General features: G+C 41.5%; 1 protein-coding gene across 1 annotated transcript; it reads right to left on the reverse strand.

Annotated features, from left to right (window-relative positions):
- Positions 1–1,315: 1,315 nt before the first annotated feature.
- LOC114890031 (diphosphoinositol polyphosphate phosphohydrolase 1) lies at positions 1,316–7,662 on the reverse strand. The gene is made up of 3 exons (XM_029213541.1): positions 7,415–7,662; positions 6,208–6,292; positions 1,316–3,091 (listed from the first exon to the last, which is right to left on the reverse strand). Exons 1-3 carry the CDS (start codon positions 7,493–7,495, stop codon positions 2,913–2,915), a joined length of 345 nt encoding a protein of 114 aa, XP_029069374.1. The 5' UTR covers positions 7,496–7,662; the 3' UTR covers positions 1,316–2,912.
- Positions 7,663–11,839: the final 4,177 nt, after the last annotated feature.

Genomic DNA, 11,839 nt, shown 5'->3' on the forward strand with positions numbered 1-11,839 from the left:
CACACACACACACACACACACACACACACACACACACACACACACACACATTCACTCACTCACTCACACACAGTCCTGGTCCAAAAAAATGGCATGATCTCACTGTTGTTTCCCCAAGGGCTGCAATTTATAAACCAAAAACAAATTTTAATTTAAAAAAAGCCATTGCTATCTTTCTCCATCCTGAGTATGGTGGGCTCTAATGGGCACTCTGGTAATAATCAGAATCTAAGATGTGCCCGTTCACTGTGAGAGAGACTCGATATCTGCCCTGAACACAGGAACCTGTTTCTGCCAAGCCTGAATAAGGCGAGTACTTGCAGAATTAATGGCAAATCAGTGTTGTCTAAATATTCTGCAAGTAGGGTAAACTTTGAGCTTTCCTCTGTTTTTCCTTGCTTTTTTTGGGGGAGATAGAAAGGTTACTGCAACCATGTGTCTAAGTAATGTATCACAAAAGGGCTGTGACTACACGTCAGGAGACAGCCATGGTGTTTATGATGCCAGGGAGGGAAAAACACCGACCCCTGCTCACCAGAATCCCAGTGCAACAGATAACCGCATCAGTTTCAACAATTCTGGTGTTGGACAGAGCCTCCTTTTGTCAGTTAAGGAAGCATCAGCACAGCCTCGCCAGTTAACTGCATTAATGGGATCCATTCATGTCACTGACAAATACTTCTTGGCACAGTTCACTTTCCTGACCCAAAGACGCCAACAACAATCCAAACAGGACTTTGTAGGGTAGTGTATTATTATACCAGCCCAGTGAAAACATCTTCAGATCACTAAAAACTGCACAAATACTATTAACAAATGCAGTTCCTATTTCAAGAGTACTAATCGTTTTCCTGCAAAGCTCTTTCAATCTATATCATAAAGGTAGAATTTATTTTGAAGATTGTATTGGGGACTCCATTTAGTGCTGAGCTGAACTTATTTTACTGTCCCCTTTATTTATTTGCACAGAACCTCAGAATGCTCTATATCAGGTAATAAGCAGCAGTGTGTTCATTTTTAAGTAGGACACATGAACAGTGAGTTGGCATTTAGACTCAAATCCCATGGTGCTTTCTATCCACTGGGACCCTTACTTAGGGACAGGATTCCTTTCCCAGAGGTAGAGCTGTCTCCTAAGGAAACTGCCGGCACTGCTTTTTGGCTCCGTGTTTTAAGACTGGGAGAGAAGATGCAAACCGAGAATAGATAGCAAAAATTTAAGTTCATCAACTGATGTCCCCTAAAACACTGAACATTAAATGACACAGGCCTACCAGATACTATATTTCTTTTAGTGGGGGGGAAGAGCAAAAGCTTTTCAAAGTTTGAGTATTTATTAGAATTTTTAAATAAAGAGAACTACGATTTTAATTTCACATCTTGGCTATGTTTTGACAAAGGAGATGCCACTAAGAGTATAGCAACAAACTCCTGTCCCAAGCCAGGGATTGATCAGTGCCCCCCACCCCCAGCCCCGGTCTCAAGACCCTTTTCTGCCTACTTCTCGACTAAACAACACAATTGGCAAATGAAGCCAGCATCAACCCTGTATCAAAACCCAACAAGACAGTTTGCAGGGAGCCAATGCATTATGTTGCTGTTCTAATAACTGATTAAGCATTCTCCCATACCACTTCTCAGCGGACGATGGACCTTTCACATCCCAGTGGGAGACATATTTAATATTTCTGAGCATGCTCCATGGTGCAATTACAAGTGCTATAACATTACAAAGACAAGCAAACATCTGAATTTTCCTCCTGTGTACTTTTCAGGAACGTAACATGGTTACCCACAACAGGGACAGGACTGTACAGCTGCACTTGCCAAGTATAGTTGGATGCTTCAGAGCACAAGGACAATATCCAGTTCAGCACGGTGTAAGGCATGGATGCACAGGGAGAGAGGCCTTTGTCGGCGATAAGTAGCATTATGGAAAAAACTCCAAACCAGCAGGATAGAAACAGTGCTCGACGCTCCAGTTTTTTAGATAGTAATCCCAAGAATCCAGTTCAAATCCCTATTGTCAACATGTAGGGAGGAATTCAATTTCTAGCATTGTTTCTCCAGATCTGAGCTGAGGCCATTTGCTCCTGGCTTGGTAATAAAAAAGAAAATAGGTTTCTTCCTGTTTCTTTCTTGGCATGGAAACACAGCTTTGAGAAGAGAAGGCCATGAGTCCTGGGAGCACTATGAAGGTAGCTAAACTCTTCCCATACCCTACATAACTACAGTCGATGACTGGGAAAAGAGAGAGGACAGGGAACTTTACCTAGCCACTAGCATCAGAAACAAAAAAGTAAATTAATTGTGAGGCTCTCCACTTCAGAAACACCTTGAATTTAAAAAACAAAACTTTGAAAAATTAAACAATTAAATCCCTCTTCTAAAAGTCATTTATTTACACATTATATGCCCAATATATAATGTGTAGATAAATGTATCTTGCAGTGAAAGTGACCAGCCTACCGGACTTAACAGCACATTACAGGACAAATTCTTGAAAGATTTCATCTCATATTGGTATCTTTTAATAAAAAAAAAAAAATTAAAAAAAAAAATCTGGCCAGGGCTGGGATGAAACAAACAGGAACACTTCAGAATCCAAGGCAGAGGGAAGGCTGTTTGCCTCTTTAGAGAATTGTAGGGGTGTGAAAAGGGAGAGACAGATCATGCACAAAAGTACTGACAAATTACACACCCACCACCCACCCCCTCAATAAAAAGAGAAGAAAAAGCCCCATCACTTAACACCAAACAGCAACATTATCAATAAACCCTTTCTCTGCTGCCCATCATGCCTTATTTGAAAGAGGAGGCCTGTGAGGAGAGGTGAAAGGGCAAGGGTGAGAGGGAAGACCTGCACTTCAGTCTAGTTTCCAATTTCCATTTCTTTTACAGGAAATCTTCAGTCATCTGATGCCTGGCATCGAGCTCTGAGCGGAAACTGAGTAAGTGGTGGCCACGAGCGGGGTGCCATTGTTGGCTGAGTAGCCTTGCCTCAACGTTTCAAAATACGATGCTTGCACCGGTTTGTGATACTGCAGCACTTTTATGGCATCTTCTATTTTAAACCATTCCCGCTTCCTTCCTGTCGAGGCAGAGAGAAAAAGAAATCAGTACAAAAGGAAAGCAGCAGGTTTCTGACCCTAAAACTTTTGAGAAAATGTAGAAAAAAACATGGAAGCAATGGTTATCAGGGTTTTTCTTTCCTTTTTTACATTGAAGTATAACTGACCTACAACACTATGTTAGTTCCAGGCGTACAACATAGTGATTTGATATTTCTACACATTACAAAATGACCACGATGGTTATCAACATTTAAAAAACATGTAAGTTTATTTTTCCTTATTTTCTTTTCTTACAAGGGTGATGCAAGCACTTTATATGCTTCAAATATTACACAAATGTCTAATGCAGAAAACAGGTAAGAAATCTGAAAACTGAAGAGCTGAAAGTAATTGTGTGAAACCTGCCCTCTAAAGAGAACCACAGCTAGTGGTTTCCTCTTGAGCTCCTGGGCCTCTGGGCCTTCCTCGGCTTGTACATAAGTGCCTGAAGCCCGCCAGCAACCCCATCTCCTGCAAAAACAGACATGAGCATCAGCTTCCAGAATTACCAGGATGGCTGACTTGTAATCAGTTATTTTAAAATTTTTGTATAAGAGTGATATATCTACAAAAAAGGAAATATTTTCTCAAAAAGAGGAAAATATAATCTCAACACAATCATTATTAACTTTTCAGTGTATTTAAATTTTTTTTCAAATGCATGTTTTAAAATCCTCCATTATTTTTTCTCTTACAAAAATAACAAAAGATCATTGGTTAAAATTGGGAAAACAGAAGAAAGCATAAATAAGATAATTACCTGTAATCTTATAAACCAGAAGTAACTACTCTTAATACCTTAGTGCATTTGCTTTTCTTTCATCTTATTTGAAAAAGACACAGTTATTTGAGCAACTATAATTGGGATCATGCTTTAAGGTGCTCGGAATTCTCAGAGGCCCTGATGGAGTGCTGTTGTTACGAACATGGACGCTGAAGCTAATATGCTGGGCTCCAATCACATCAATGGCTCTAATGAGCTGCACAGCTTTGGGCAAGTTACTGAACCTCTCTGGGCCCCACTTTCTTCATCTATAAAATAGAGATAATAAATAATGCCTATCTCACAAGTCTGTTGTGAGAGCGAATATGTAAAGCATTTGAACAATACCTGGGACAGAGTACATGCTGTAAGAGCTTGCTTTACTATTACTGTTGTTATTGCTTCTTTTCCACTTCACATTGTTTCTTAAGCATTCTTCTCTGTTGTAAAAGTATGATATTTAATGGTTGCATTACATCGTAATATCTAGCATGGATATAATGTCATTCACTTAACCATTTCCCTATCATTGGACATCAACAGTCTGCAATTTTAGTTATTATAAATAATGCTACACTTAAAAAAAATTTGAACACTATAGGGCTTGTGATACTGTCAAACAGCTTTCCAGAAGGATGTACTGATCCCCAATCCTGCTTTTGTGTGTTGGAATGTCAGTCTTACCACACTCCTGCCAGCACTGTTAACTTTTGTTTGGCATTGCCAATTCTTTAGGTGAAAACCAGTACCTCATCTTTGTTTTCACTTCAAATTCATATTTTAATGTAGTTCTAATTAGTGTATATACAATTCTATATCCTGTTTTCAGTCACCAACACGATCTCATAAGCACTTTCCCATGGTGTAGAGCTTTCATAAGTATGCGTTTAACAGCTGCCTAAGAATGGACCTTAGATCACTTAACATTTGCTGACCTGTACATTTTAAGACCCAATTTTTCATCTGAAAAAGGCTCCTCTGAAGGAAGGCTCATAGGCTTATTCCCATATTTCAGGTTGTTTCATTAGAGTCAATTCTCAGCAGTGGGAGTACAGGTGAAAGGCCTGTTTGGATATTAATAGAGCAATGGTACCTTAAAAATCAGTATCACAAGTGTGTGACTCCCACCAGACAGAGTACTCTGAAGACAGGGCCAGCCACACCACTCACCTCTGTTTCTTTTTCAGGCCCCAGCACTGGCTGTCAAGGAGTCTATTTTTAATACCCCCCCACTGAATTTATTTATACTTAAGTTTATTGCATTCTTACCAAACACAAAGCCATTAAAAGCTGAAGAGCTATGAAATGCCCAGATCAACAATGTGAGAGGCATGATGGCAAAGCATATACTAACAATAAAGGGAAAGGCTTTGGTAAATGAATTATATCTGTTTGCCAATTTACAACAGAAGTTAAATTAATATTACACTTTTCTAGAATATACTTTCCTTCAGAGCTAAAAGATTAAACCATGAGCCAACCATTAAAATCACCTCAATTTTTAGGTCAAAAGACATATATACAGACTTCCCTGGTGGCGCAGTGGTTAAGAATCCGCCTGCCAATGCGGGGTACATGGATGGGTTTGATCCCTGGTCCGGGAAGATCCCACATGCCACAGAGTAACTAAGTCCACGCACCACAACTACTGAGCCCACACGCCTAGAGCCTGTGCTCCGCAACAAGAGAAGCCACAGCAATGAGAAGCCCGCACACTGCAACAAAGAGTAGCCTCCACTTGTCTCAACTAGAGAAAGCCCATGTGCAGCAACAAAGACCCAACACAGCCAAAACAAAAAAAAAGGACATATACATGCAATAGTGATCTGAGATCAAAGAAAATGGCTCCTTAGGAGAAAGTCGCGTGCACCTGAAGGGTAACATGAATATAACTGGAAACTACTCCCATCACTCTACACCTCCTATACAGCTCTGGAGGGAGGGGCTCACACAACCAAACCGACAGTTTTCTCTAACAGTTTGAATAAGCACTGCAAGGAACAGCCACGGCCGTGCTCCCGCCTGAGGTTCATGGCCAGCAGCGGGCCTAGCATTGCGGAGGCCTTGATCAATACCTGCTTGGGAGGATCCAATTTGGTTTTAGAGTCAACAGGTCTTATTTTTATGGGCCGCATTTCTAAATGTTGACTATGTACCCAACTCTGGCTTCCTCTTAAACATTTCAAAATAGTACCTTTCACAAGTTCAAAAATGGACATCCTTCTGTTATTTCTTTTATCAGGCTCTCATTTGCGGTTGTGGGTAATGACCTATGGCATGGCCAGGGCCGATTGTGGGGAGCTCTTTGGAGGCCATCTGGGGATAACTTACCAATGTTAACTGAGTCTTCCCAGTCTTCCAGCACTTCTGTGACAATGAGCACATAGACATACGTTCTGTGCTTCCTCTCCTGGTTCTGAAGGGCAAAGAGGGACAGAGAGAGTTTTTCCTTAGAGAGCTGAGATTATGTAAACGTCCAGAGAGCTTAGACCCAAGGATTCCTTTCACTTTTTATCGTCCTACAATCAGATATGGAATAGCACCAACTGGCCTATTTAAAACATGCCACACTTGAATCTGAGGGTGAGCTCTTTGCCTGGGCTTCCAAAGCCAAGGCTTTACCCTCTTTTTTCTGCACAACTTCTCAAGAATACTGAGAAAAGGATTTGGGACCTCTTGAGAAAAAGGCACCAGGTAAATTTAACTAGCTAGAACACCAGAAAGAGAAGAGACTGTGGTGGGCAGGGGTCCCATCAATGTGAGCAAGCTGATTATCTCACACATCTCCCCTCCTCCTACTAACCCTGCTCATCTTTATTCCCTGATTTCCTACTTTCTCCAAATCTCTAGTCCAGACTATGTCCTTGTTTGTCTCTTGTGCTATAGCTACTTATCTTCCACTCTCCTCTGTCTCCTCTACACTTATCTACCCCTCCTCACATCTTGGGAGGAGAGGAAGAGAGGTAGACACGGGAAAAATAATTCTAACAAATAATTCTAGTTGATTGGAGGAGATTATGGGATTTTAAAAAGAATGCATGTTATTCTCTGCTGGTGCTGCACTGTTTTGAAAACTTGGTGAAACAAAGATGACATCTTTCCTAGATTAAGACTGCAATGGACAATGTTTATGTTCTCCCCCGCCCCCATAAATTCATATGTTGAAATCCTAACCACCAAGGTAATAGTATTAGGAGGTAGGGGACAGTGGGAGGTGATTGGGTTATGACAGAAGACCCTCATGAATAGAATTAGTGCTCTTATAAAAGAGACCCCAGAGACATTCCCTCTTCTGCCATGTGAGAACACAGAGAAACCGCTGTCTATGAACCAGGAAGTGGGTCCTCACCAGACACTGAATCTGCTGGCATCTTGATCTTGGACTTCCTAGCTTCTAGAACTATGAGAAATCAATTTCTATTGTTTATAAGCCACTCAATTTCTGGTATTTTGTTACGGAAGCCTGAATGGCCCATGGTGAAGATATACGTGGTTATTAATATGATACCAATTGCACCAAAGATTTTAACAGACTTACCTCAAAAATTCCGACTAATCTTCCCAATGTCCCTTTCACTCCAGCCTGAAAAATAAAAAAGAAAGATTCATACATTGACATTGCTTACATTGCTGGCTGGTCTCATTCTGAATCTTCTTTTTCTTTTTTTTAAAAATAAATTTATTATTTTTGGCTGCGTTGGGTCTTCGTTGCTGTGTGCGGGCTTTCTCTAGTTGCAGCGAGCGGGGGCTACTCTTCCTTGCGGTGCGTGGGCTCTAGGCGCACAGGCTTCAGTAGTTGTGGCTCGCGGGCTCTACAGCACAGGCTCAGTAGTTGTGGCGCACAGGCTTAGCTGCTCCGCGGCATGTGAGATTTTCCCAGACCAGGGCTCGAACCCGTGTCCCCTGCATTGGCAGGAGGATTCTTAAGCACTGCACCACCAAAGAAACCCTCATTCTGAATCTTCTTGACCAATTTGTAAAACAGAAGTAAAAAAACGAGAGGACACAGCTCAGGTGGACTCCAGGTCTGTGGGGGTCATACCAGTGTGTCGTCTGTGTCACAGACTGATAACAGCAGGGTATGCTCTAGGGAGAGAAATTCCTCTCATCTCTTCCCTGTCTCTCTCACCACTGCAAAACTGGCCAAACAGAGAAAGATAATCAAGGCCATAGCCATACAAAAGATATTTTGAGGTATGAATTACTTCCTTCATTTACCCATTGATTGAACCAATATACCCTGAACGCCTAATCTGAGCCAGACAATGGTGTAGATGCCAGAGGTATAGTGATGAATAGGCTAGAACACAAAGTCCATGAGGGCAAGACCCTTATCTGACTCGTTCTTGGCTGTCTGTACCCAGCATGACTAGAAAAGAGCTCAGCACCTGGCAGGAGCTTTATAAAGAATAAGTCAATAAAAACATAGACCTGGTGGGACTTCCCTGGTCGTCCAGTGGTTAGGAGTCTGCCTTCCAATGCAGGGGATGCAGGTTTGATCCCTGGTCACAGAACTAAGATCCCACATGCTGAGGGGCAACTGAGCCCGCATGCCTCAACTGGAGAGCCCATGTGCTCTAGAGCCTGCACATTGCAACTAGAGAGAAGCCCACGTGCCACAACAAAGATCCCGTGTGCTGCAACTAAGACCCAACACAGACAAAAATTAAAAAAAAAAATCTGGTAATTCTGCTAAATAATAGGTTTTATGACAGGAATGCACAGAGCATGTGATGGACAGAGAATTAGGCGAGAGGGGCAGCTTTACACAGTGATTAGGACTTTGTAGTATATACTCTGTTTATCCCATCAGCCTTTTGGTATTTTTTTTTAGATCTGTGTCTTTCTGAGGCATTATAGGTGACTTTTTCACTCTATTCCAACTTACTAATTGTCTTTTCAGCCATATCCTGGTTAGAGTTATCCATTTCTGGTCCACTTTTTATTTGATTTTTTCATCTTTACTCGTTCTTTACATATCTACCTGCTTCCATTACATACAGCTCTGTTTCCATGATTTAAAAAAATATTTATTTATTTATTTATTCATTCATTCATTCCTGTGTTGGGTCTTTGTTGCTGCGCGCAGGCTTTCTCTAGTTGCGGTGAGCGGGCTTCTCATTGTGGTGGCTTCTCTCGTTGCAGAGCATGGGCTCTAGGTGTGCGGGCTTCAGTAGTTGTGGCATGTGGGCTCAGTAGTTGTGGCTTGCGGGCTCTAGAGCACAGGCTCAGTAGTTGTGGCACACAGGCTTAGCTGCTCCGTGACATATGGGATCTTCCCGGACCAGGGCTTGAACCCGTGTCCCCTGCATTGGCAGGTGTATTCTTAACCACTGCACCACCAGGGAAGCCCTTCCATGATTTTTGTTGTTGTTGTTCTTTTAAAATAGAAGTTATTCCTTTATTTACGTTTTGAACATTCTGAAAATATTTAACTTCTTTGTCAGGTCATGCTATAAAATTCATTTTACCTGAAGTAAATTCACGTTCCAACTGGTGAAGGGCTTACTTGTGACGCTGCTTTCACCAGGCTCTCCAGTGCCAGGTCTTAAAGTGAAAATTTAGGGTTCCTGCTTCAAGGTCATATAGTGAATACTGTAGATAGAGCCCCATCCTTTACTGTGCACTGCATCTGCATCCTCTCCCTACCTAGGCCCATATCTTTTTTTTATACAGTAGATTCTTATTAGTTTTCTATTTTATACATATTAGTGTATATATGTCAATCCCAATCTCCCAGTTCATCCCACCATCACCTCCCCACCCCGCTTTCCCCCCTTGGTGTCCATACATTTGTTCTCTACATCTGCGTCTCTATTTCTGCCTTGCAAGCTGGTTCAGCTGTACCATTTTTCTAGATTCCACATATATGCATTAATATATATTTCTCTCTCTTACTTCACTCTGTATAACAGTCTCTACGTCCATCCAGGTCTCTGCAAATGACCCAATTTTGTTCCTTTTTATGGCTGAGTACTATTCCATTGGTATATATGTACCACATCTTTATCTATTTGTCTGTCGATGGGCATTTAGGTTGTTTCCATCTCCGGGCTATTGTAAATAGAGCTGCAATGAACATTTTGGTACATGACTCTTTTTGAATTATGGTTTTCTCAGGGTATATGCCCAGTAGTGGGATTGCTGGGTCATATGGTATTTCTATTTTTAGTTTCTTAAGGAACCTCCATACTGTTCTCTATAGTGACTGTATCAATTTACATTCCCACCAACAGTGCAAGAGGGTTCCCTTTTCTCCACACCCTCTCCAGCATTTGTGGTTTGCAGATTTTCTGATGACGCCCATTCTAACCGGTGTGAGGTGATTACCTCATTGTAGTTTTGATTTGCATTTCTCTAATAATTAGTGATGTTGAGCAGCTTTTCATGTGCCTCTTGTTGGCCCATATCTTTCTAAAAGTCTCAGCTCCTGGTGTCCTTTCCATTGGGTACTTGGCCTCCCCCTTACTCCAAGGGCTCCAACCACCAGCCATGCAAGGCCATGGAGGCTGAAACTTTCCTCTGCTGTTCTGCAATTCTGCTCTGTTACTGATCTACGGAGGTATCCACTTTGCTTTGAGTCAGGCAGTCTTTTTAGCTTTTGCCTTTTATATCTGTCTCTGCTAGGAGTAGAGGGGGTGAGAAGTGAAGGAAAGATTTCCCTGGAAATGCCTGGGGGATGCAGTAACCTGTTTTCTATTACAACTGCCATGTTATTTTGTACAATACATTAAAAATTAAGGCAAATATACTTTCTGGGCTTCCCTGGTGGCGCAGTGGTTGAGAGTCTGCCTGCCGATGCAGGGGACACGGGTTCGTGCCCCGGTCTGGGAAGATCCCACATGCCGCGGAGCGGCTGGGCCCGTGAGCCATGGTCGCTGAGCCTGCGCATCCGGAGCCTGTGCTCCGCAACGGGAGAGGCCACAACAGTGAGAGGCCCGCGTACTGCAAAAAAAAAAAAAAAAAAAAAAAAAAAATATATATATATATATATATATACTTTCTAAAGACAGTAGGTGCTCAATAAGTTTGTACAGAATGAATAAAAATTTAAAATAAGTACTCCAAAAGTTCTTTAGAGATATTCAATAATAGAAACAACAGAAGCCAATTTAAAGGCCTAGATTCCTAAATGAGCTATATTTTGAAATTAATTTTTGCTAATTATCTGTCAAGGAATTACTTTCCTTTCTCTTGCCAACATGCCTATTTCTTTTCCTATTCTTTTCCCATCCATTCTTTTCCCCATGTGGCTTTTGGTCTACTTCAATGGAAGTGTGTACCTTTTCTTATTTAAATTGCTTTTCTAAGTTTTTAGAAATAATTGCACTCCACAGCCAGCTAAGACTAGCTAGACTGTACTTCATGAATTAACCAATGAAGCTGCCTGAACAAGTGGGACGAGCTGGCAGGCTGTCCTCATCTGGAAAGCCAATGCTGTACTCTGATCCTAGGCAGCCCAAGCATGCTCAGATCAGTTCCTGAGATGTGTCACCTGTGCTCTTGCCACAGGCCTCCACTGACAGAGCCTGGGAATAGAGCCATCAGGCTTTGGGGGAAGGAGGCCCGTGGTGGGTTGGCGGAGGGGAGGCGGCACAAGGGAAGATTCATAGAGGTTCACAGAAGACATCATTCACATTTCTCTTCTGCAAAGTGGAGAAAGTTATCTTCAGCAGTTACTGTTCAATTATTTACTTTTCTTAAAAGAAAACAAAAATGCAGAAAAGGAAATAATCTCCAAATTTTAAAGGCATAAATCAACTTAATATTATGACAATACAATTTACTTAAAACTTTTAATTATAGTAATTTCTGCATTCAACACCAACATGTATCTATGATTTACTCTGTGTCAGAGGCAGTTGGGCAAAGTATAAAAACATTTTTCTTAATGAAATAGATGCATTTTTATAGTCTAGAGTAAATCAAATAATGCTGTCATCCGTACACTGAAATACACTGG

The sequence above is a fragment of the Monodon monoceros genome, unplaced genomic scaffold (assembly GCF_005190385.1).
Source record: "Monodon monoceros isolate NGI ecotype Baffin Bay Population unplaced genomic scaffold, NGI_Narwhal_1 Contig5158_ctg1, whole genome shotgun sequence".
In the NCBI taxonomy this organism is placed as follows: domain Eukaryota; kingdom Metazoa; phylum Chordata; class Mammalia; order Artiodactyla; family Monodontidae; genus Monodon; species Monodon monoceros.